General features: G+C 34.3%; 1 protein-coding gene across 2 annotated transcripts; it reads right to left on the bottom strand.

Moving 5' to 3' along the window:
- On the bottom strand, positions 1–25,062 carry LOC101396619 (NKG2-A/NKG2-B type II integral membrane protein-like). 2 transcript variants are annotated; one of them, XM_087442762.1, is made up of 6 exons: positions 24,879–25,062; positions 24,389–24,520; positions 23,837–23,890; positions 23,151–23,302; positions 3,125–3,228; positions 1–2,891 (listed from the first exon to the last, which is right to left on the bottom strand). In XM_087442762.1, the coding sequence occupies exons 1-6, from the start codon at positions 25,060–25,062 to the stop codon at positions 2,771–2,773; spliced, it is 747 nt and encodes a 248-aa protein (XP_087298888.1). In that variant the 3' UTR covers positions 1–2,770. The 2 variants fall into 2 exon arrangements, with proteins under 2 accessions (XP_087298888.1, XP_087298889.1); XM_087442763.1 differs by having other exon boundaries at positions 24,389–24,487.
- Positions 25,063–27,010: the final 1,948 nt, after the last annotated feature.

Below are 27,010 nucleotides of genomic sequence, written 5' to 3'. Positions count from 1 at the left end.
AGTGCTACAATTATGGTAATCATGTCACAAGTGATAGAACTGAAGCATAAAGTTATTAAATAAAAATAACAGATATTTAGTGAATACTTATGTGCCAGGAGATGTTTTTCAAGGGCTTTTCAAATATTCTTCAAGTAACGCTATGAATAAGATCCATTCTCTCATAGTTCACAAGAGAAGAAATGGAGCCAGCACATTTACAAAACTAAGTCACAGGGCTAATAGGGTGCATGTACAATTTATACTCAAATGACCTGGTTTAATTTCCATGTCTTTAAACTGGACGCCACACTGCTCACTCCTCATTTGTATATGGATCAAGGATCTTGGTGAAAGATCTATATGATGATCTTTACCACTATACAAAACCACTTCACCAGAATTTTTGGCACAGAGGAAACAAAAACCTAGCTGGGAAGTCAAAAAAGTGTTATCTTTTTTTCTGTTTTCCAATATTTTTCTTTTAAGAATAAACTTACCTATCTCATGAAACATAATGAGAAAAATATTCCTATGGCTATGATGGTGGATTAGCTTATTTATCAGTGAATCTACATTTCCTCTTTCTGACCACTATGAGAAAGCATATACTTTGCAGAAAATTAATAAGTTTGGCCATGTGACTTCTTTTGACAATACCATGTAAATGGGAAGTGACAGCCATGAGTTCTGAGCCCAGGAATTAAGCAGCACATTTCTGCTTGCTCCTCTGAGAGCTGCTAATCTCTGCTATAGAAGGTCATGTACCAAGTAGCCCATTGTTCTGAGAATAACATATATTAAAAAAAGATGTGACCTGAATCTGTGGTCTAAAGCCAAACCCATTTATGCCTAGGCTACCTCAACTGAAACCCAGCCAAACCACAAATGGCTTAATGAGAAATAAATTCTTATTTTTAAGTGTCGGTGCTGTCTTGGGTTTTTAACACAAGTTTAGCAATTAGTTACATCTACCATTAACATATTATATGAAATTAATTTTGAACAGTCATATATTTTCTCTACATGAATACAAGGAATAAATATAGAGAGTATAAAGAATATGTATATATTAAAAGAGATAAATGTGTATGAAATATTAAGTTATTTTTTAAATAGTAATCAAGTGTAAGCTTTCTCCCTCTTGTAATTGAATTAGGTAGAAATATCTCTGCATCATTGTCAAGTTACTAAAGTTTATCTCAAATTCTGTCAATAACTAGCAGTTTGACCCACACAAATATTTTTATCCACTTATTCTTGTTTTCTTCATTAACATTTTATTTTTTCCATGAAAGTATTTTCTAACCATGCTAATAAGCAGTCACAGAAGGGGAGAGATAGAAAATTTAGTAAAACAAGATACCTTCCAAAATATCTCATATCCAGTGGAGGTAAAAAACAGACATGTAAAAAATATCAGCGGACACCAATTATTACCAAACGAAAATGCCAACCTCCACCAAAAATAAATCTAATCATTGATAATGCTAGACAAAAACAGATTCAGAACATACAAACAGGTTCCATTCTCGGAGGAGGTGGGGCAGATCCAAATGGTACTTATACAACAACCTTGTTGTTTTGCATAGTAACCTTGAGTGCCAATAAGAAATTTATTACTCTCAGCTCCAAATCTAACACTCATTGCCCTGTTCTGAGATAATGGAGCTAGATCCTGTAAACTTTTCTTCCTTGTAGGCTCACATGCTCTTTCGTCAGTAAAAGGCACTGGAGAGACACTGCAGGAGAAGGGGCTCTTCTTCCTGGTTTCATGGTGTTTTCTCTCCTTTGGCTGCTATGGTGCTGTTTCCAGCTGCATGATGCAGGAAGTCCTGTGGTATTCCCTCTCCAGCAAGTTTTGTGTCCAGTCCCAGTCATAGTTCCTTGCCCTTCAGTCTCTGCTTGCTGACACTCTGGTAGGGAGGTCTTCCTGCTTCCCAGTCACAGCCTGAGATCCATCCTCACCCACTGACTGAGGAACCGCTCTGTCCCAGGGCCATCCAGTGAACATGACTGCCACGAAGTTGTCTGCAGACACACTGTCTGCAGTGATGTCTGAAACCCAACCTCAGTGAGTAGACCTGGCTGCAAAGTGATTCCTCCTTTGGGTACTCTCCTTTAACCCTAAGGCAGTTTATGTAATTTTCTTTTACTCCCTCTTACTAGGCTATCCCCTACAAATAGTTAATAATTCTTTACATCAAACTTCTCCTGGTTTCCGTCTCCTGGCTCGACTCTGACTTATGCACTTTACCACTTTGGGGTTGAATACACATTTTCAACACATTCATGGGCTAGGACAAATGAATTAATTTGAAAATATGAGTGGAATTATTCAGCTTATCAAGCCTTATAAATAACAGTTCTTGATGTTATGTTTTGAGATTTATATATCATTTGTTTTAATAAATAACAAAAGTTTAAAAAATATATAATATGTACCTGGGTATATATTTTAAAAATTAACAGATACAAAGATTTAAAAATAATTCTACACACAAAAGGTGAAGCCTTAGAAAACTGCGGAATTTGGTGATTATGATACATCAATGTGGAGTCATCCTTGGTAACAAATGTCCATTCTGGTGAGTGATGTTGATAATAGGGGAGGCTATGCATGTGTGAGGACAAGGGGCATATGGGAAATTTCTGTACCTTCCTCTTAATTTTGCTTTCAACCTAAAACTACTCTAAAAAATAGTATCTTAAAAAGTAGTCTGCTTTTGAAGAAATGACGAATATGATTTTTATAGATGGTGAGAGTAGCATTATACCAAATTTAGTTCAGCTAAAGTGCCTGGTGCTTACAAACATATCTTTTTGTATCTGAACAGGATTCAGAAGACAGTCTGTTTTCAGGAAAATCCAAGAATGCACAATTCTTATCTCCCTCTGAAGATATTGAGAACCTGAAATACGTAGGTAATATATCATTTATTTTAGGAATATATAATAATATTTTGATAAATAAATACTATATTTAGACTAGGAGTTTTATATCTAAATCTGAATAGTTGCCATATATTTTTTTCTATGGAAACAGTTAAATAACTATGTTTGTACAATTGTTCATATATTGCTTTTTTCCTTCTAAGATTAATTCCTTCAAGGCATAAAATAGAAGAGCTCTCAAGAAACTTACAGTTTGGAAGAAAAAGTTGATCCGTTTGGCCACACCCATGAATTAGTATTGCTTCTATGGAAGAGTCCAATCCATGAAAAAACCCTGAACAATTTCAAAATATTCTATGGAAGAGAAATTTTATTAGAAGTGAAATAAATTATGATGATGATGAAGATGATGATGATGATGATGATGATTTTTGTTGGAGAAGATGTGCCCTGAGCTAGCATCTGTGCTGATGTTCCTCAATTTGGTATTTGGGTTGCCACCACAGCATGGCCATTGACGAGTGGTGTAGGCCCACACCCGGGAACTGAATCCAGGCTGCCGAACTTAATCACTGGGCCACAGGCCAGCCCCTAGAAGTCAAATAAATTTTTGGTACTAATTTGAATTTTGTAATAAGAAATAAAGTTAATTCTTTTTACTTCATAGTGTCTTTCAATGTAGAATATAATGTTACACACTGGAACATTAGGTAAATATGTTAGTATGACTAAGTGAAGTGGATAAACTGACAAAGATGCAATTTCTAGGCTCTGAGAATTAATCAAAGACTAACAATAATTTGTGAGGTGGAAAAACTGCTAGAGATTCAAGTGAAATAGAGCAAATTTGTAGTTTTCTCGCCTAGCACTACTCCAGTGTCTACCCTCATCCCCACTCCAGCTCAGTGAGCAAGAAAAATTGTAGTTTTTACATTTGGGGAAGGCTGCAAAAATCAACACTCTAGTTGCCAAAGGGGCAGACTTGATTAGCAGAGGGGAACGGGTCATGAGATAGCCCACTACTTTTTCATTTCAAAGTGCTGAATTTTCTTGATAACTAATGAGAAAAACCCATACATTTTCTTCTTCAAGGTTGTGATATTCTTTGTGTCAAGCGCAGTGCCAACCATAAATAAATGTGAAGGGAATAAAATGAGAGCACAAGAGAAGATATGACATTACTCTACACAGTCTTGGATGATGGAAAATATGTGCAGATGTGTGGAGGAGACCAAGATGAGCCCAATAAAAAGTAGACACCAAAGAAGACATGAGAACTGAGTGCAAAGTTATAAGCACTCCCCAAAACACACACACACACACACACACACACACACACAAGTGGCAGAGAGTAGAAGCCCTACTGACTTGTAGTATTTGAATACAGCCTTTTAAAAAAATTACTGATTGACAACTAAGCTATGTAATCACAAGGGTAATCCTTAGGAAGTCAGGCTAGAAAATAAAAACAAACAATAAGAATTTGAAAAAAAAACTGAACGGAAATATCAGAGGCACACTTCCGAGGAGAAGATTCTGCAGAAAAGTTTATGCACATTACAAAAAATAATAAATCTAAGAAACATGAAATAAAATCCACATTTACTAAACTATATTATAAAATGTATCTACTTAAAAAAATAGAAAACTTGCAAGGAAATTGGAAATTATCTTCCATACTCAGGGGAAAAAAAACAGACAATAGAATCTTTTACTGAGATTAAATGTTGGATGTATTAGAAAAATGTTTTAATGTAATTATTATAAATATATGTAATTTATAGAGTAAAGTATGTTTGAGTAATTAAATGAAAATATGATGGCAGTGACAAAACAAGCAGAAAATTTCAATAGAGAAATAAAAATTATATAAAAGAACTCAATAGGAATTCTGAGTCCAAAAATATATTGTGTGAAATGAAAACTTCACCAGATTGATTCTACAGAAAATTTCAGATGCAGAAGAAAGAACTGATGAAATTGAGGATGGAATAATACAAATTATTTATCCCAGAGGATGAGAGAGAAAAATTAACACAGTTCAGGACCTTTGAAACAGTATCAAGAAAATCAACAAAGGTGTAAATATAGTCTGAGAATAAGAGAGACAGGAAGGGACAGGAAAACAATTTTAAGACACTATGAATGAACAACTTCTTAATTTTGATTTTAAAAATATTTATAGAGCTAAGGAGCCCAGAAAATACTAATAGACTCAGCACATTGAAATTCACATCTCAAAACATCATAATCAAATGACTGAAGAACACTTGAAGACAAAGACAAAAAAATAATCTTGAAGGAACAGGCAGGATTATGAAGTGACTAGAGTCAGTGAGAAAATCAGGGAATGGGTGGGATATCTCCCACCCCCAGCAACACGTAGGCCACGTCACCTCCACATTTGTCCTAGACACTATTTCAGATTGGGGTTGGTGACATTAGCAAGATGGAGGAATAGGAAGCCTCAGGTCCTTATTCTCCCATGAAAACATTTGAACAATATATCCAGAAATAAACTGTTTTATTTGATCTAATGATTTTTGACAAGAGTGTCAAGACATTCAATGGGGAAAGGACAGTATCCTCCACAAATAGTGTTAGGAAAACTGGCTATCCTCATGCAAAACAATGAAGTTGGATGCTTACATTACACTATAAGCAAAAGTTAACTCAAAATAGATTAAAGATTACATCATGTTCACCACCAAAATACTAATTACAACCCATCACCACGCACATGTACCGAATTATCCCTTTCACCCTCCTCCCTCCCTCCTTCCCCTCTGGTAACCACCAATCCAATCTCTGTCCCTATGTGTTTGTTTATTGTTGTTATTATCTACTACTTAATGAAGGAAATCATACGGAAATAGAAGTACAATGATGTACACCAGAAATTTTTACAATGTTATAAACCAACGTTACTGCAATAAACAAAAAATTTTTTAAAAAGGCAATAATAATAGACTATTAAAAAGGCTTACCTAAACCATAAAAAAAAAATAGATTAAAGACCTAAACATAAGACCTAAAACTCGTAGAAGAAAACAAATGGGGAAAGTTAATGACATTGTATTTGGCATTGATTTCTTGGACATGACACCAAAAGAACAGGCCACAAAAGCAAAAATAGTCAAATTGTACTACATCAAACTAAAACTCTCTCTTCATTAAAGGACACAAGGTATAGAATAAGAGAAAATATTTGCAAATCATATCTGATAAGGGATTAATATCCAAAATATATAAGGTACTTCTACAATTCAACAACAACAAAAAACAACCTAATTAAAAAATGGGCAAAGCAATTGAAGAGATACCTCTCCAAGAAAGATATTCAGAGGCCAACAAGCCTATGAAAAGATGCTCAATAGCACTAATTATTAGAGAAATGCAAATCGAAACCTCAATGAGATATCACTTCATGCCCATTAGGATGGCTATTACCAAAAAAAAAAAAACAAAGAAAATGATAAGTGTTGGAAAGGATGTGGAGAAAAAAACTCTTGTAGACTGTTGGTGGGAATGTAAATTGGCATCCACTATGGAAAACAGTACGGAGGTTCCTCAAAAAATTAAAAACAGAATTACTATATAAATCAGCAATCCCACCGGTGGAAATATATCCAAAAGAATTGAAAGCAAGATCTCAAAGAGATGTTTGTACACCTATGTTCATTGCAGTCAAGAATGTTCAATGTTCAAGATAGGCAAGTGGTAAAAGCAACCCAAATGTCCATTGATGGATGAATGGATAAAGAAAATGTGGGGTATACATATGTGATATTATTCTTTCTTAAAAAGGAAGGAAATACTGTCACATGCTACAACGTGGATGAAACTCCCCAAATATGCTAAGGCAAATAAGCCAGTCACAAAAAAAATATATGATTCTAGTTATATGAGGTTTCTATAGTAGTGAAACTCATAAAAACAGAAAGTAGAATGGCAATTGCTAAGGGTTGGGTGGTTAGAGAGACAATGGGATTTATTGGTCATGAGTATAGAGTTTGAGTTTTGAAACTTCAAAAAGTCCTAGATATAGTTCTAGATATCTGTTGCACAACAATCTGAATATAGTCAACATGACTAAACTGTACACTTGATTTCTTTGTAGTGTACAGAGATATCAAATCATAATGTTGCACACATGACTCTTATATAATAAAAAAGAAAGATCCTCCTAATTTAAAAAAATGGTTAGGATGCATTATATAGTTAAAATGTAATAAATAATTTGTAAGATATTGAATGATTCCACTCTATGACATTCTGGAAAAGGCAAAACTATGGTAAATACTGTTAAGTGTTTTTGCAATCATCAAGAGAAAAACTGCTGATTACATATAGGAAAAAAATATGATTAATAGATGAGTTCTCATCAGAAGCAATAAAGATGAGAAGACACTGGATGACAAATTCAAAGAACTGAAAGTACCAAAAAAAAACAATGAAACTCTCAAACAACAATTCTAAATTCAGCAAAACAGTCCTTCAAAAGAGAAGGTACAATAAGGATCTTACAACACACACGAAAAGGAGAGAATTTATTAGCAGAACTGTCTTCAAAAAATATTCTTCAGCTAAAAGCAAATGATCCTAGATGTAACTCATATCCACAAGAAGGAATGAAAAGCAACCGAAATGTTAAATATGGGGGTAAATATGAGGTTTTTTTGTGTGTTCATTTTCTTCTCTTAGTTTCTTTAAAAAATAAGATTATTTAAACAACAATTATAACACCGTATGGTTGGGTCTTTATCACGAGTACAACCTTGGCAAGTGGGTATCTCGTGGGAGGAAAGTAAACTTAATTTTTTAGCATTTGTTGATTTCTGTGATGTAAAGACTCCTAGAATTGTTCATTTCAAGACACCGATGTGAAATCATAAATGCAGTGCTAGAAAGGATGTGCATAATTGGTGTTCCCAAAGCAGGGCTAGCTGGCTTCAGTACAACATTGTTAGAAGTAATATTAAGACCACAAAGGAGGGGGAGAGGAAATGGAGCTGTTAGTGCTAAGTTTCTGTATTTACTGGAATTCAGTCAGAATTAATTTGAAGTAGATGGTAATCAGTTAAAGATATATTTGTAATACTCTCAGCAACTACTGAGAAAATAATTTTTAAAATATAGCCGAACTATCAACAGAGGAATTAAAACGGAACACCAAAATAATGTGTTTTAACACCGAGATGTCAGAAAAGGTGGAAGAAAGGATCAAAAGACACAGACATAGAACAAAGGGTGAAATGGCATATCTTAATCCAACTATACCAATGATTAACTTAAATGTGAATGGATAAACATTCTAATCAAAAGATAGAAATCATTATACTGAATAAAAAAGTAAGATGCCGGGGCCGGCCTGGTGGCATAGGGGTTAAGTTCACACGCTCCGCTGCAGCAGCCCAGGGTTCGCAGGTTCGGATCCTGGGCATGGACCGATGCACTGCTTATGAAGCCATGCTGTGGTGGCATCCATATAAAGCAGAGGAAGATGGGCATGGATGTTAGCCCAGGGCAATCTTCCTTAGCAAAAGAGGAGGACTGGCAAGAGACGTTAGCTCAGGGCTAATCTTCCTCACAAAAAAAAGTAAGATTCATCTGTCTCTATATCAAACATACTTTAGATTCAAAGGCACAAATAGGCAAAAGTAAAGGATGACTTTAGATTCAAAGGCACAAATAGGCAAAAGTAAAGGATGGAAAAAGATATACCCTATAAACACTAATCATAAGTGAGCAGAAGTGGTTCTTTTAATATCAGAAAAAGTAACTGTTAAAACAAGATATATTATTAGAAATAAAAAAAAAATTTCAAAATGTTAAAGCTGTCATTACAAAGGAAGGTAAAACAACTAAAACATACATTCACCTACCAACAGAACCCTCAAACACATGAAGTGGCAACTATCAGAATCAAAAGATGAAATAAACAATTTAATAATTATTGTTGGAGATTTAAAAGTTCTTCTTTCAGTGATTGATAGAACAGCTAGCATTAAGACTATGGAAGACTGTAAAAACATTATGAACCAGCTTGATATAACTGGCATTTATAGAAACTATTCTAGTTTATAAAGGTTCACATAGTTCAAAGATGAAATCAAAAAGGAAATCAGAAAATACCTTATACTAAATAATAATAAAATGAGAATATATAAAAAAGTCAGGATGGAACTACATTAATACTTAAAGACTATTCATAGCTTTGTCTCTCATATTTAAAATGAAGAATGTTCTAAAATGAATGATCTGAGCAGCTTCCTTCTCTAGAAGCTATAAAAAGAAGAGTCACTTAAAGTTATAGAAGGAAGAAATGATAAACATATATTTAGCTGAAAGTTTATGCTGAAATCTGTATACTGTTTATTCTGAAATCTGTATATTGTTTATGCTGAAATTTGTATACCAGCATAACTCATGGTGGCCCCAAATGGATCACTACCCAAATATCCATGAGCGTCAGCAATAGAATAGATAAATACGCTGTAGTATAATCAGAAAATGGAACAGCAAGGAGGTATTGACCGTTTACAACTTCATGGAACAACATGGATGAATCTCACAAGTTTAGCTTTACCTGAAAAAGCCAAAAATAAAGAATACGTAAGGTATGATTCCATTTATATAAAGTAGTTTTTAATTCAGAAGACTACGAGAGGGTCATTTTGTAGTGCGGGGGAATTTCAATTTCTCATTTCAGGTGATGATTACATTTGATGAAAATTCAGTAAGCTGTTGGGATATAGTACATGCATCCCTCTGTGTGTATATTACTCTTCAATAAAATTATCATAAAAACAATATTATGAAAATATGCAAATATACTTTAAAATATATATATAATGTGGAAGAAATTCTAACAAATACAACTTGTAAAAACTAAAACCAAACAAAAAGAAATACAAATACTAGAATTGTCTTACAACTTCTATTAGAATTTTACCTGTAATTCAAAAAACTTTCCACATTCAGTTGCAGATCATTTTGATGCTGAAGTAAGCAACATGTACAAAGAAAATATAATGCCAATCTTACAATATCTTTTGTAGGGTAGAGAAAAGAGAAGATACTTTCAACAAGATGAAACAGGCTAATAAAATATCAGTTATGAGTATTTTTGATGATAGTATCACACAAAAAAGGAAATTACATGTCAATGGCAATCATAAATTGACATAAAGATTGCAGCAATACATAAAAATAATAGACCATGACACAAGTGGATTGATTGAGCAATACCATGTTGGATTCACATTTGAAATTCCATAAAATTAATCCATCTCATTAACAGAGTAAAAAAGAAAAATGATGTCATCGGGGCCGGGCTGGTGGTGTAGTGGTTAAGTTCTCACACTCCACTTTGGTGGCCCGGGGTTCGCAGGTTCGGATCCGGGGTGCAGACCTATTGTACCACTCATTAAGCCATGCTGTGTTGATGTCCCATATACAAAATCGAGGAAGATGGGCACAGATGTTAGCTCAGGGCCAATCTTCCTCAGCGAAAAGAGGAAGATTGGCAATGGGTGTTAGGTCATGGCCAATCTTCTTCATGAGAAAAAAATTTTTTTTAATTAGAAAAAAAAGAAAAATGATGTCGTCACTTTGATGCAGAAGGTATTGATAAAATTATCACTCATTCTTGCTTTAAACAAGAAAAGCAAAACGATCTTTAAAAAAGATAGGAATAAAAAGGAAAAATCCATGCAAAGACCTTGAACAGACAGGATAATTTTGAGAAAGAAGAACTGATAAAGTAGTATAAATTTACCATTAAAAAAAACAGTGCCTAAAGTAGTAAGGAATTGACATAAAAACAGATAACTAGATCGTGAAACATGTTAGAAAGTGCAAAACTATACCTACACATATACAGAATGCAGATTTCAACAAAAACGCAAACTCATTAAGTGGAGAAAGTACAATCTTTTCAATAAACATTGTGGAAACAGTTGACTATCAATATGAAATATAATAAAAATAATAATTTTATCCTTACCTTACACTGTATGTACAAATAAGCTCAAAATTGGTCACAAACCAAAGTGTAAATTATAAAACCTCAAAAAGATGTATTAGATAATCTACATGACCTTGGGTTAGGTAGAGATTTCTTAGATACAACACCAAAGCTATGATCCATAAAAGAACAATTTAATGAACTGTTCCTCATCAAAATAAAAAATGTCTGCTCTTTCAAGAGAAAAACAAGACAAGTCATAGACTTGGAGAAAATATTTGCAAATCATACATCTGATGAAAGGCTAACTTCCAGTGTGTATAAAGAACTCTCACGGGGCAGGCCTGGTGGCACAGCAGTTGCTTTTGCCTGCTCTGCTTTGGCGGCCTGGGGTTTGCTGGTTCGGATCCCGGGTGCGGACCTAGGCACCGCTCATCAAGCCACGCTGAGGTGGCATCTCACATGGAGCAACTAGAAGGATGCACAACTACGACATACAGCTACCTACTGGGGCTTTGGGGAGAAAAAGGAGGAAGATTGGCAACAGATGTTACCTCAGGGCCAGTCTTCCTCAAAAAAAAAAAAAACCTCTCAAAATAAATAACAAAAAATATGCAAAATATTTCAATGAATATTTCACCAAAAACATATAGATTGCAAATAAGTACATGAAAGGACGCTCAATATTTTTAGCCTTAGGAAAATTAAATTAAAACTACTACACATGGGACTTCCTGTTCTGGAAACATGGAATGGATGAACTTTTTAGGGGTAGCAGTTTTACTGGATAGTACTCCCGGAAAGAGAGAGTGGATAGTACTTTTCCCTATTCCTCCCACTAAATACAGCTCAGAGCAGTGGGCATTGTACATAAGACAAGGAAAGAAGATTCTGAAAGCTGAGAAAGCTGACGGAACTGGGACCTGGGAGCTGAGGGGTTGTACGTGCTGAGCTCCCTGGAATTTCTTTGACCTCATGTATCTCAGACTGGATGCTGGAGAAGCAGGCAAACCAGAACACCAATGGCTACAGACAACAGTCCCAAGAAAAGTCTTTTCTCTCCAGTCAAAGGACCAGAAAAGGGGCAGGCTAGAGAAGCAGTAAACTTTGCATGTAAAACATGCAAAGAAACTGAATATTGTCTGTCATAATCAAGGAGAAAAATCAGATAATAAAATCTTTTATTGGGATAAGATGTTAGATTTGTTAGACAAAATATTTAAAATAATTTTTATAAATATATGGAAATTATATAGAAAACTAAATGAAAATGGTGGCAGTGACAAAACAAGTAGGAAATATCACTAGGGAAATAAAAACTATATGAATGAAACAAATAGAAATTCTGAGTTGAAAAATACACTACCTGAAATGAAAAATTTACTAAGTTGATTCCACAGAAAATTTGAGATGCAGAAAAAAGAGTTGATGAAATTGGAGATGGAGTAATAGAAATCATTTATCCCAGAGGATGATAGAGAAAAATTAACACAGTTCACAGACCTTTGAATCAGTATCAAGAAAAACAATATAGATGTAAACATAGTCTGAGAAGAAGAAGACAGACAGAAAGGGACAGAAAAGCTATTCTAAACTCAATGAATGAACAAATTTTTAATTTTGATTTTAAAAATATTTGTAGACCCAAGGCCCTCAGTGAATACTCATAGACTCAGCACATTGAAATCCACATCTGAAAACGTCATAACCAAAGGACTGAAGAACTTTGAAAGACAAAAACAAAAATAATTTTGATATAACAAGCAGAAGTATTAGGTAATTATCAAGTCAGCATGAAAATCAGGGAATGGGTGAGATATCTCTCACCTCCAGCAGCACTTAAGCTGCATTACCTCACACAGAATCCACGTTTTTCTGAAATCTGTTCCAGATAGGAGGAGGATGACATTAGCAAAATGGAGGAATAGGAAGCCTCAGCCCCTCATTCCTCTATGGAAACAACTTAACAAATATCCAGAAGTGAACCCATGGAAATTTGGTCTAATGATTTTTGACAAGGGTATCAAGACTCTTCAATGGGGAAAGGACATTATCTTTCATAAATGGTGCTGGGAAAACTGGCTATTCACATGCAAAAGAATGAAGTTGGAAGCTTACGTTACCCTATACACAAAAGTTAACTCAAAATGGATTAAAGATCTAAACATAAGACCTGAAACTCCTAGAAGAAAACATGGGGAGAAAGCTAATGACATTGTATTTGGCAATGATTTCTTGGATATGACATCAAAAACACAAGCAGCAAAAGCAAAAATAGACAAATGGGATTACATCAAACTAAAACACTATGTGCATCAAGGGACACAAACAAGAATGAAAAGCCAAGGTACAGAATAGGAGAAAATATTTGCACATCATATCTGATAAGGGGTTAATATCCAAAATATATAAAGAGCTCCTACAATTCAACAACAAAAAAATAAATAATCCAATTAAGAAATGGACAAAGGAATAGACATTTTTTCAAAGAAGATATACAAATGGAAAACAAGCATATGAAAAGATGCTCAATATCATTAAATATTAGAGAAACACAAATCAAAACCACAATGAGATATCACCTTATACCCATTAGGATGGCTAGTATTAAAAAAAAAAAAACACAAAATATCAAGCATTGATGAGAATGTGGAGGAAAAGGAATCCTTGTATACTGTTGGTGGGAAGGTAAATTGGTCAGTCATCATAGAAAACAGTATGGAGTTTTCTCAAAAAGTTAAAAATAGAATTACCATATGAATCAGCAATCTTACATGTGGAAATATATCCAAATGAATTAAAAGCAAGATCTTGAAGAGATATTTGTACACCCATGTTCATTGCAGTCAAGAATGTTCAATGTTCAAGATAGCTAAGTGGTAAATGCAACCCAAATGTCCATTAATGGATGAATGGATAAACAAAATGTGATATACACAGACAATGTAAGATTATTCAGTCTTCAAAAGGAAGGAAATCCTGTCACGTGCTACAACATGGATGAAACTCCAGGTCATTATGCTAAGGGAAACAAGCCAGTCACTGAGAAAAGTGTGTAATTCCAGTTGTATGAGGTTTCTAAAATAGTGCTACTCATAAAAACAGAAAGTAGAATGGCAATTGCTAAGATTTGGGAGGCTGGGGGGACAAGGAGATTTATTGTTCAATGCGCATAGAGTTGCAGTTTTAGATGGTGACAAAGTTCTAGACATCTGTTCCACAACAATGTGAATATAGTCAACACTATTCAACTGTACATTTGATCACTTCGTAGTGTAAACAGGTGTCAAATATAATGTTTTACAGTTGAAACTTACATAAAAAAAGATACTCAACTAAAACAAATTGGTTAAGATGCACGATATATTTAAAAAGTAATGAATAAGATATAAGATATTATATGATTCTACTGTATGACTTTCTGGAAAGGCAAAACCACGGAGACAGTAAAAAGTCAGTGGTTGCCAAAATTTAGCAAGGAGGAAAGGATTAATAGAGAGACCATGGAAGATTTTTAGGACAGTAAAATTATTCTGTATAATTCTACAATGGCAGATACATGTCATTATACATTTGTCCAAATTCATAAAATGTACAACACCAAAAGTAAACCTTAATGCAAACTATGGTTTTGGATGATAATGATGTGTCATTGCAGGTTCATCACCTGTAACAAATGTACCACTCTGATGGGAGATATTGATAATGGGAGAGACTATGCATGTGTTGACCCTGGGGGTGTATAGGAAATCTCTGTACCTGTCCCAATTTTGTTTTGTAAACCTAAGAATGCTCTCAGAAAATAAAGTCTATTTCTAAAAAAAGTGGGTAATGTGGCAAATTCTATGTTATGTCTTTTTGAAATCAGTAGTGGGAAAACTGCTAATTATATATAAGAAAATAATAACATGATTATTAGGTGAGTTCTCATCAAAATTGAAGAATAAAAGGCAGGGAATGACATGTCCAAAGAACTAAAAGTACAGAATAATAATAAATAAAAAAACTCCTTGAAACAAGAATTCTAAATTCAGCAAAACAGCCCTTCAAAAAACAGAAGGTACAATAAGGACCTTACACCATACAAAAACACTGAGAGAATTTATTAACAGAACTGCCTTCCAAAATATTCTTCAGCTAAAAATAAATGACATTAGAAGGTAACTCACCTCAACAAGAAGGAATGAAGAGCACAGAAATGGCCTGCATAGATTGGTGACTGGATTCTCTGCAGCCTGGCAACTGAGCCGACTTGAATGGTGCAGGGTGTGCACAAGGAGCGGGTGGAGAGTGTGGGGCGGTGGCAGAGTGTGTGGGGCTCCCACCTGGAGAGACTGGGTCCACTTGGGGAGGTCGGGGCACTCACACGGGGCAGGACTGTGTTGACTGTGTGTGTGGACCTGTGGGCGGCAGGGCTTCTCAGCCGCAGAAGACTTGTGCTTCTCAAAGACCCACATAGGAGGCTTGCTCCACCTTCCAAAACCTGAAACAATTGGGTGCTCCTGTGCCTGAGGCCAGCCCCACCCAGCTGCAATCCTCAGAGAGCTGACAAGAGACCTAATAGGCTAGAAGCTTACAGCAATTGTAAGGCCCTGAGCCTAACAACCTGCCACCCTGGGGGCCTACTCACTTAAAAGAAATACTGCAACACAAATGTGGTATTAGAACTTGCAGCCAACAGTGCTGGGGCTCCCCACACCTGATAAAGAGACTGAAGGGCCCACAACAACTACAAGCAGCTGAGCATTACAACAGCTGGACAGGAGCATAACTCAGCCTCCCTGGGCACCTACAGGGAGAGCAAACAGGCCACAGCAGAAGGATACACATAGCCCACATAGGGGTCACCCCTGGAACACGGAGAACTGAGGGAAGCACACTGGAAGCCTCCTAAGCCATCACTTACATAAGGTCACCTATCCAAGAGCAGGAGATGTAGCTGACTTACCTAATACGTAGACACAAGCACAGGGAAAGAGGCAAAATGAAGAGGCAAAAGAATACATTCCAAGTAAGGGAACAGGACAAAACCCCAGAAAAGGAACTAAGTGAAACAGAAATGAGCAACCTACCCGACAGAGAGTTCAAACTAAGAGTGTTAAGGATGCTCACTGATCTGGGGAGAAGAATAGATGAACTCAGTGAGAATGTCAACAAAGAAATGGAAGATATAAAAAAGAACCAATCAGAAATGAAGAATACAATACTGGAAAGGAAAAATTCATTAGAGGGACTCAAAAGCAGTGTAGAGGATACAGAAGAATGGATCTGTGAGCTGGACGAAAGACTAGAAGAAATTACCGGAGGTGAACAGGTAAAAGAGAAAAGAATTAAAAAGACTGAGGACAGTCTAAGGGACCTCTGGGACAACATCAAGTGCACTAATATCCACGTTACAGGTGTCCCGGAAGGAGAAGAGCGAGACAAGGGGTCAGAGAATCTATTTCAAGAAATAATAGATGAAAACTTCCCTAACCTGAGGAAGGAAACAGTCATCCAGGTACAGGAAGCACAGAGAGCCCCAAACAAGATAAACCCAAAGAGGCCCACACCAAGACACATCATAATCAAAATGTCCAGAATTAAAGATAAAGAGAGAATCCTAAAAGCTGCAAGAGAATGTCAAGTTACATACAAAGGAAACCCCATAAGGCTATCAGCTGACTTCTCAGCAGAAACCTTACAGGCTAGAAGAGAATGGCGCAATATATTTAAAGTGCTAAAAGGAAAAAAACTTACAGCCAAGAATACTCTACCCAGAAAGGTTATCATTCAAAATGGAAGGAGAGATCAAAATTTTCCCAGATAAGCAAAAATTAGAGGAGTTTGTCACCAAGAAACCAGTGCTACAAGAAATGTTAAAGGGACTGATTTAAGGGGAAAAGAAAAGACCACAAATAGGAAAAATTATCTATTTCCATCATTAGAACGTAATGGATACAAATGCACAACAAAGAGGTTAGATATGATATCAAAAACATGAGGGAGGAGGGGAGTTAAAGAGTACAGCTTTCAGACAGAGGTCAAACTAAAGTGACCATCAATTCTGTATAGAAGAACAAAGGAACAGAGAAGGACTACTAAAACACTGAGAAAAAAAGAGTTAAAAAATGGCAGTAAGTACATACTTATCAATAGCTACTTTAAACGTCAATGGACTAAATGCTCCAATTAAAAGGCATAGGGTGGCTGACTGCATAAAAAAATAAGACCCATATATATGCTGCATACAAGAGACACACTTAAGACCTAAAGACACTCACAAACTGAAAGTGAAGGGATGGAAAAAGATACTCCATGCAAATGGCAATGAAAAGAAAGCTGGGGTAGCAGTACTCATATCAGACAAAATAGACTTTAAAACAAAAACTGTAAAAAGAGACAAAGAAGGGTATTACATAATGATCAAGGGAACAATCCAACAAGAGGATATAACACTTGTAAATATCTACGCACCCAATGTAGGTGCACCTAAATATATAAAGCAATTATTAACAGACATAAAAACAGAAATAGACGGTAACACAATAATAGTAGGGGACTTTAACACTCCACTTACACCAACGGATAGATCATCCAAACAGAAAATCAATAAGGAAACATTGGCCTTAAATGACACACTAGAAGAGATGGACCTAGTAGATATATACAGAGCATTTCATCCAAAAACCGAAGAATACACGTTCTTTTCAAAGGCACATGGAACATTCTCCAGGATTGATCACATATTAGGCCACAAAACAAGTCTCCATAAATTTAAGAAGATTGAAATAATACCAAGCATCTTTTCTGACCAAAACTGTATGAAACTAGAAATCAACTATAGGAAGAAAATCAGGAAAGCCACAAATACGTGGAGATTAAAGAAAATGCTACTGAACAACGACTGGGTTACCGAAGAAATCAAAGAAGAAATCAAAAAATACCTGGAGACAAATGAAAATGAAAATACGACATGCCAGAATTTATGGGATACAGCAAAAGCGGTTCTAAGAGGGAAGTTTATAGCGATACAGGCCTATCTCAACAAACAAGAAAAATCTCAAATAAACAATCTAACAATGCACCTGAAGGAACAGGAAAAGAAGAACAAACAAAGCACAAAATCAGTAGAAGAAGGGAAATAATAAAAATCAGAGCAGAAATAAATGAAATAGAGACCAAAAAAACAATAGAAAAAATTAATAAAACCAAGAGCTGGTTCTTTGAAAAGATCAACAAAATTGACAATCTTTTAGCTAGACTCACCAAGAAAAAAAGAGAGAAGGCACAAATAAGTAAAATCAGAAATGAAAGAGGAGAGGTTACAACAGACACCTCAGAAATACAAAAGATTATAAGAGAATACTATGAAAAGCTATATGCCAACCAATTCGACAATCTGGAAGAAATGGATAAATTCTTAGAATCATACAACCTTCCAAAACTGGATCAAGAAGAAGTAGAGAATTTGAATAGACCAATCACCAGTAAGGAGATCGAAACAGTAATCACAAACCTCCCCAAAAATAAATGTCCAGGACCAGACGGCTTCCCTGGTGAATTCTACCAAACATTCAAAGAAGACTTAACAGCTATCCTTCTCAAACTCTTCCAAAAAATTGAGGAGGGGGGGAAGCTCCCTAACTCATTCTATGAAGCTGACATTACCCTGATACCAAAACCAGACAAGGACAACACAAAAAAAGAAAATTACAGGCCAATATCTCTGATGAACATCGATGCAAAAATCCTCAACAAAATACTAGCAAATCGCATACAACAATACGTTAAAAAGATTATACACCATGATCAAGTGGGATTTATTCCAGGGATGCAGGGATGGTTTAACATTCACAAATCAATCAACGTAATACACCACATTAATAAAATGAAGAATAAAAATCACATGATCATCTCAATAGATGCAGAGAAAGCATTTGACAAGATACAGCATCCATTTATGATAAAAACTCTGAATAAAATGGGTATAGAAGGAAAGTACCTCAACATAATAAAGACCATATATGAGAAGCCCACAGCTAATATCATCCTCAATGGTGAAAAACTGAAAGCTATCCCTCTAAGAACAGGAACCAGACAAGGATGCCCACTGTCACCACTCCTATTTAACATAGTACTGGAAGTCCTAGCCAGAGCAATCAGGCAAGAGAAAGAAATAAAAGGGATCCAAATTGGAAAGGAAGAAGTGAAACTGTCACTATTTGCAGATGACATGATTTTATATATAGAAAACCCTAAAGAATCCACCAGAAAACTTTTACAAGTAATAAACGAATATGGTAAAGTTGCAGGATACAAAATCAACATACAAAAATCAGTTGCATTTCTGTACACTAACAACGAAGTAGCAGAAAGAGAAATTAAGAATACCATCCCATTTACAATTGCAACAAAAAGAATAAAATACCTAGGAATAAACTTAACCAAAGAGGTGAAAGATCTGTACACCGAAAACTATAAAACATTTCCGAAAGAAATGGAAGAAGACACAAATAAATGGAAAGATATTCCGTGCGCTTGGATCGGAAGAATTAACATAGTTAATATGTCCATACTTCCTAAATCCATCTATAGATTCAATGCAGTCCCTATCAAAGTTCCAACAACATTTTTCACAGAAATAGAACAAAGAATCTTAAAATTTATATGCAACAACAAAAGACCCCGAATAGCTAAAGGAATCCTGAGAAAAAAGAACAAAGCTGGAGGTATCACACTCCCTGATTTCAAAACATGCTACAAAGCTGTAGTAACCAAAACAGCATGGTACTGGCACAAAAACAGACACACAGATCAATGGAATAGAGTCGAAAGCCCAGAAATAAACCCACACATCTATGGACAGCTAATCTTTGACAAAGGAGCCAAGAACATACAATGGAGAAAAGAAAGTCTCTTCAAAAAATGGTGTTGGGAAAACTGGGTAGCCACATGCAAAAAAATGAAAGTAGACCCTTACCTTACACCATACACAAAAATTAACTCCAAATGGATTAAAGACTTTAATGTAAGACCTGAAACTATGAAACTTCTAGAAGAAAACATAGGCAGTACGCTCTTCGACATCAGTCTTAGCAACATCTTTTCAAACACCACGTCTGACTGGGCAAGAGAAACAATAGAAAAAATAAACAAATGGGACTACATCAAACTAAAAACCTTCTGCATAGCAAAGGAAACCATCAACAAAATGAAAAGACAACCTAACAATTGGGAGAAGATATTTGCAAACCATACTTCTGATAAGTGCTTAATCTCCAAAATATATAAAGAACTCATGCATCTTACCAACAAGAAAACTACCAACCCAATTAAAAAATGGGCAAAAGACCTGAACAGACATTTCTCCAAAGAAGATATACAGATGGCCACCAGACACATGAAAAGATGTTCAAAATCACTAACTATCAGGGAAATGCAAATCAAAACTACAATGAGATATCACCTGACGCCCGTCAGAATGGCTATAATTAACAAGACAGGAAACAACATGTGTTGGAGAGGATGTGGAGAGAAGGGAACTCTCATACACTGCTGGTGGGAGTGCAAACTGGTGCAGCCACTATGGAAAACAGTATGGAGATTCCTCAAAAAATCAAGGATAGAACTACCATATGATCCAGCTATCCCACTGCTGGGTATTTATCCAAAGAACTTGAAAACACCAATTTGTAAAGGTACATGCACCCCTGTGTTCATTGCAGCCTTATTCACGATAGCCAAGACTTGGAAGCAACCTAAGTGCCCATCAAGGGACGAATGGATAAAAAAGCTGTGGTATATATACACAATGGAATACTACTCAGCCATAAGAAACGACGAAATCCAGCCATTTGTGACAACGTGGATGGACATTGAAGGTATGATGCAAAGTGAAATAAGTCAGAGGAAGAAGGTCAAATATCGTATGATTTCCTTCATTAAGTAGTAGATAATAACAACAATAAACAAACACATAGGGACAGAGATTGGATTGGTGGTTACCAGAGGGGAAGGGGGGAGGGGGGAGGGTGAAAGGGATAATTTGGTACATGTGTGTGGTGATGGGTTGTAATTAGTATTTTGGTGGGGAACATGATGTAATCTCTGCAGAAATAGAAGTACAATGATGTACTCCTGAAATTTTTACAATGTTATAAACCAATGTTACTGCAATAAACAAAAAATTAAACAAAAAAAAGAAAAAAAAAGAAACTCCAAAATATGAATCCATCACATTAACAAGATAAAATGAAGTGATCACTCCGATGCAGAAGGCATTGGTAAAATTAAGATTCATGCTTGCTTAAAAAAAAAATAAAGCTAAACAATCTTCAAAAAGATAGAAATAATTAGGAAACATCCATACAAAGTCCTAGAACAGAAAAGACACCTTTGAAAAAGAACTAATGTAACTAATATAAACTTACTGTAAAGAAAAAGAGTGCTTAAATTATAGATTTGGCATGAAAATTGATTACTAGGTCAATGAAACAGATTAAAAAGTGAAAAACTATACCCACACATATATGGAATACAGATTTCAACAAAGATGCTGACTGATTAAGTGGAGAAATTATAGTCTTGTCAACAAATGTTGTGGAAACAAGTGGCTAAAATATGCAAAATAATACTAATATAATAATAGTTATTATTTTAGCCATACCTCACACTATATACAAAAATAAGCTCAAAATTGCTCACAAACCTAAGTTTAAACTAGAAAACTTCAAGAAGATAAATTATCTATATAAAGAAGATTAGAGCATATATATGTGTATATGTAACTTTATATATACATATATATTTATGTATATATATATATATTTATGTATATATATATATATATATAAAGTTATTTATGGAGAAAAGATCACCTTTGCTCTAAATAATGCTTCATGATTTAGATAATGATGTAGAAAAGTATAAACTTCACTTCCACCTCCCAGCATCACAAAAAATAAATTCTCGGTGGATTATAGACCTAAATGTAAAACTTTAAAAATAAAAAGATATAACTTAGAGAGTAATGTAGATTATCTTCATGACTTTTGACTAATTTCTGAAATAGGTCCAAAATAATCATACACACTCAAAATGATATATTGGACTCTGATAATATGAATAACTTCTGTTCATTAGAAGACTCCAATATGAGAGTAAAAATGTAAGTCACAGAGTCAAAAAAGCTATTTGCAGCTTATAAAATCCAAAACGGTCTCATATGCAAAAAGGAGCAGCAACTTCTAGGAAGGAGAAAGACAGACACCACATAGGAGAAATGGGCAAGAGACACAAACAGGCATTTCTCATTCTCACACAAAAGAATATTCTAATGATTAAGAGCTCAGAAAAATGTGTTCAATCTAATAGTAACCAGGAAAACCTCTACTAATGTAATAATGATACTGTTATACAACAATCAGAATTATTAAAAATTCCTGATAGCACTAAGTATTGGTTCAAGGTACTATTCATTAAACTGTGTATTTACACAATAAACTAAAAAAAGGTTAAGATAATATAATAAATTTGACATACACTTATATTTATGACCTTGCAATTTCATTCTGATGCATAGATGACAGTATACTATAATTATACCGAAATACAGTTATAATACAATTATATTTATAAATTATTATAATATTGTTATAAATACAATATTTATATTGTATAAAGATAAATTATTAAATAGGATATATTTATATATATTATGATTTTACCAAAATGTCATAATCATATAATACAGAAGTGAAAATTAACACACTGCAGATAAATGTAATAATATAAAAATATCATAGGGAGTAAAAGACATAAAAATGTACACTGAATGTTCCATTTACATAAAGTTTAAAAATAAGCAAAGATCATTTATAATATTAAATATGAAAAATCAGAATAGTGGTTAAGTGAGGAGGCAGGAGAAGCGATGAGAGTACACTCAGGGGCGGGCTGCTGTGGGTCTGAAACTTCTATTTCATGACGTGATTTGTAATTGCATCTGTTTTTTCACTTGCAATCAACCTGCACAATTGTGTTACGTTTAGTTTCCTTGATGTATGGTAAAATTAAACAGGCAAGTTTATTTTAGAAAAGAAAAAGCATTTATAGAAAGATGGTTTTCTCTGAAAAGCAAGAACTGGAAATTATCAAATGTGCATTAGTGATATAAAAATATAAATAAAATATTATAAAATCAAGAAGTGGAACAGTAACAGACTTTAAAATAAAGACTACAAATATGTACAAAAATATGGATGATTTTCACAAATATTGACTGAAATAGCTTTTAATAAAATGTTGGAAACATTTAAAATCTTACCAGTTCTTCTTCATTATCTATATAAAGCAGGTTAGAGTTCTTAGAAGCACAGGCCATCAAACTCTCATTCCATGTTTTTCTCTCAATACTAATGTAATAGCAGTTGTTGGAATATGTTAACCACTCCTTTGGACAATGACCACAATGATATGCTGAAGAAAGATTATGAATTGTTATCCAAAAACAATTCGAATTTTAAAAAATGAAAATTAACCTACATATTTGCATAGGTAGAAACATATGTGTACATAACATATCTATGCGCCCTCACAAGCTGCTACATATAAAACAAAACACACTCACACACACACGTCCAGAGAAGGGTCAGCCTCTCAACCCCTAATTTATATGCTCGTATAAAGAAACACACAAACAAAAATATTCACTCTATATTGTCTTGAAATTCAACCAACAAAACCACTTTTTTTAGAATAGTAAAATATTTATCTCTCATCAGTAGAAAATTTGGGCCAATTAGCAACAATGAGTATGGTGATTTTAAATGAATTTCCTTCCTATTGCTGCACAAAAAGGAAGACTGTGCGATAATTATTATAAGTGAACATGTATTACCTGATATTGTAATTCATTGTCCCCCAAAAAGTCTATTATCATATTTAACTAGCCCAATATAGTGACAAAATAAAAAGTATACTAATATCAGAACTTTGAAAATCATTATATACCTTTCTGGTTCCTTGTTACCAGGGATGAATTGTTCCACTCCAGGATTACAGCAGCTAGAAAAATCAAGTAATTTTTATACAAAATAATATTGATCTAAATAAATAGAAATAATTTTAGTATTTTGCTTTGAAATTTGGCATATTGTTTAGAATTAGAATAATCTGGAAAAATATGATTTTACCAAAAAAATAATAAAGTAATGAAGATTGGGGGAAAAATATTTCAAAGCCTAAAGAACCAAACGTCACAATGTCTTGCAGTATTTGGTTTAACCAATCTCAAAAATTAATTTGTATTCCTCAACAAGGTCTGTCAGTCTCCTAAAGAAGTCTTTGAGTTATGAAATCAGAATATGTGTATATATATATAAAATACTGTCTACAATCATTCTGTTATTTATACTTTTGACAAATTCAGAATAACCATTCCACAGTTAGTCTAAATGCATACATTAAAATGAGAGTTCTAGTCCATAATATTAGAAATGTTTAGAGGCACTGATGATCATTAAAGCGAAAAGTTCCCTTATAATCTTTCAAAAATTTACTTACAGGGACCAAAAAGTATAATTTTTACTACAATGTACATCAAGACAACGCAGATGATTCCCAGGATCCCCGCAATGAGCTTCTCGGGAGGTGATGGTAAACCTGCACGGAGAGAAATGGAAACACTGAGAAAGAGAGATGGAGACAATTGTTATACAGTTTACACAGGAGAGAACCCACATGCACAGGGAATCATATATATAAACTTGGGCCCCCAAACCCACACCTACCATTGTAATCTTTCTCTCAGAATATGCTATTGCATTTTCAGTAAATATAATGCTCTGTGGTTTGTTGGTCAAAGACTACAAATTTTACCAATGCCTGAATTCAATTGTTCCTCGGATTTTATATTAGAATATCATATTCCTACTTCACGTTCTGATTCTCGCAAATGAAAAATATGTGAGCTTATTCCGTACCCCTTCCCCACACCTCCGCACCCCAGCTGCATATCCTAGAAGTTACACTGTGTGTCTATTAAATGTTTTACCTTTGCAGTGGTCGTTCTTGTCATTGCACTGAAGATACTGAGAAGCATTTTGAAGGTTTAATTCCACATCAGTTATTTCCTGTTCAGTGACTGAAAGGAGCTTAGTGTCCTTACCTTTCGTTTGCTGTCTCCTTGCGCCTTTAACCAGATTCAGTTCTGAGTAGTTTTCTCTTTGGTTTTTCATCCCTGCAGCTGAGTAACGACAGGGACTGTGCTCCATGATCACTGTACTAAAGTAGTTAATCAATGGTGTGTATAACGACGAGATCCCTAGTATAGTAAAATGGGTAGAGTGAGGTGAGTAATAGTACTTATTTTGCCTTTGAACAACGTAAAATCTAGTTCTAATTTCCCTAGACCTTTATTTATTAATTTTTTTTGAGGTATAACTGACATACAACATTACACTAGTTTCAGGTGCCTTAAAGCTTTAAATAAATGTTTTATGAGAGAATAAGTAGTTTTTAAAACAATATTCTACATTTCACACAATGTTATTGGTTGGAGTAATGAAAAGAATCAGTGTGGAATAAAGAAGTTGATGAATAATAATGTCCTCATTAATTTAAATTCAGATTCTATAGAAACAATTTAACAGTATTAAAATGACCATTAAAATTAAAATGCCATACTGGAAAAAAAATGATGCATCAGTTTTTATGACAATTTTTAAATCCATTGATGGTTAAAGTTTGAGTGTTCTAAAGTTGAGGAAATAATAGTGTTGGCGTCTATAGTAATTTCCTGCGATAAATTATTTTTATTTAGTAACTTAAATTTATTTTTTAAAAGGGGATGAGGTGTTATCCATTAAACTTTATTTTGAATGACTGTGTAGTTCTGAGAAACTATTAAAATTTCAAAGATATATTTTATATGTTGAAAAATGTTACATGACGCACTAAATTTGTCCAAAACCTAATACGTATTAACAAAACAACAGAAAGTTTTTTTAAATATACATTTTACATACGTAATTGGCAATCGATTTAATGGCTAAGATACGAAACTATAAAATGATGAATAAAAGTGTAGATGATCTATGGAAAAACACTGTTTGTGCAAACCTCCAGAAAGATCCTATGGCTGCCAAAGTCAGTGAGGGTAGCTTGAGTTGTGTAAGCGATTGTAATAAATCAGATAATGTAATTTAATAATTCAGTCAATAGGCTCTCTAGTCAGTAGGATCTGGAATTAATTCTGGTTTTGAAACTTACAACGTGTGACCTTAAAAAGTTACTTAGTGTCTAGCAACCTAGTTTACTAACTTAAAATGAGAATAAATATATATATGATATGACACGTGAAACAATTAAGACTCAATCTGGCATATAGAAGCTCTCAATAATATGTTAGTTATGTTAATTATTATTTTAAAACAGCAATTTATTATTTCTGAACCATATCAGTCAGACAATATAACAATTCATTAGACAGGAGTCTCTTGATCATTGTGGCATACTGTTTTGTGCAATGTTTTGTTTAATGTTTTAAAGTCTTTTGATTGTTTATACTTAACTCTAAATTAGCATTTTATGGAAATTACCTCCTTGTGATTTTTATTAAAAATCAAACTACTTTTATTTAATGTAAGAAAGTGTATGGGTGATTACATTTCATCTTCGTGATTGGATGAATGCATTTTAAAAATCTATTTCTAAAGGCTGGGATAAATATAAAATAATGTATAAAATAGTGTTTATACTGATTACAAAATCCAAAATTAACTGTTCATTGTCATGCTCCCTATGAGATTTCCCTTTAAATTATATTGATTTACAAGTCCAAATATCCATGTGTATAGGCAGTTGACCCCATAGGTAAGAATTTCAAAATTTAAGAAATTCTCCAATATATTTCGTATTTTTATGCTTTTTTTACCCTGAATTATTCAAATAACGATACCAATGTTCTCTGTGATTTGATTATATGTTAATTGTCGCATCACATCTAACATTTGTAATCTCCCACTTAATGAGAGGAGCTAGGAGAGAGACAGGAGAGTAACGTCACATACCTTCTGTTGGCCAGAGTCTTGCATCCTCTAGTTGGAGACCAGGTCACTCTTGTAACAGGCAATGTCTGTGGTCTTCACAGACTGGCCTGTGAAGTCTCAGAGTGAAGTAATAGTG

This window comes from Ceratotherium simum, chromosome 17 (genome assembly GCF_057802395.1).
Source record: "Ceratotherium simum simum isolate JZ-2026a chromosome 17, ASM5780239v1, whole genome shotgun sequence".
Classification (NCBI taxonomy): Eukaryota; Metazoa; Chordata; class Mammalia; order Perissodactyla; family Rhinocerotidae; genus Ceratotherium; species Ceratotherium simum.
Note: the sequence above shows the minus strand (reverse complement) of the source record. Positions and strands in the feature narration are given on the sequence as shown.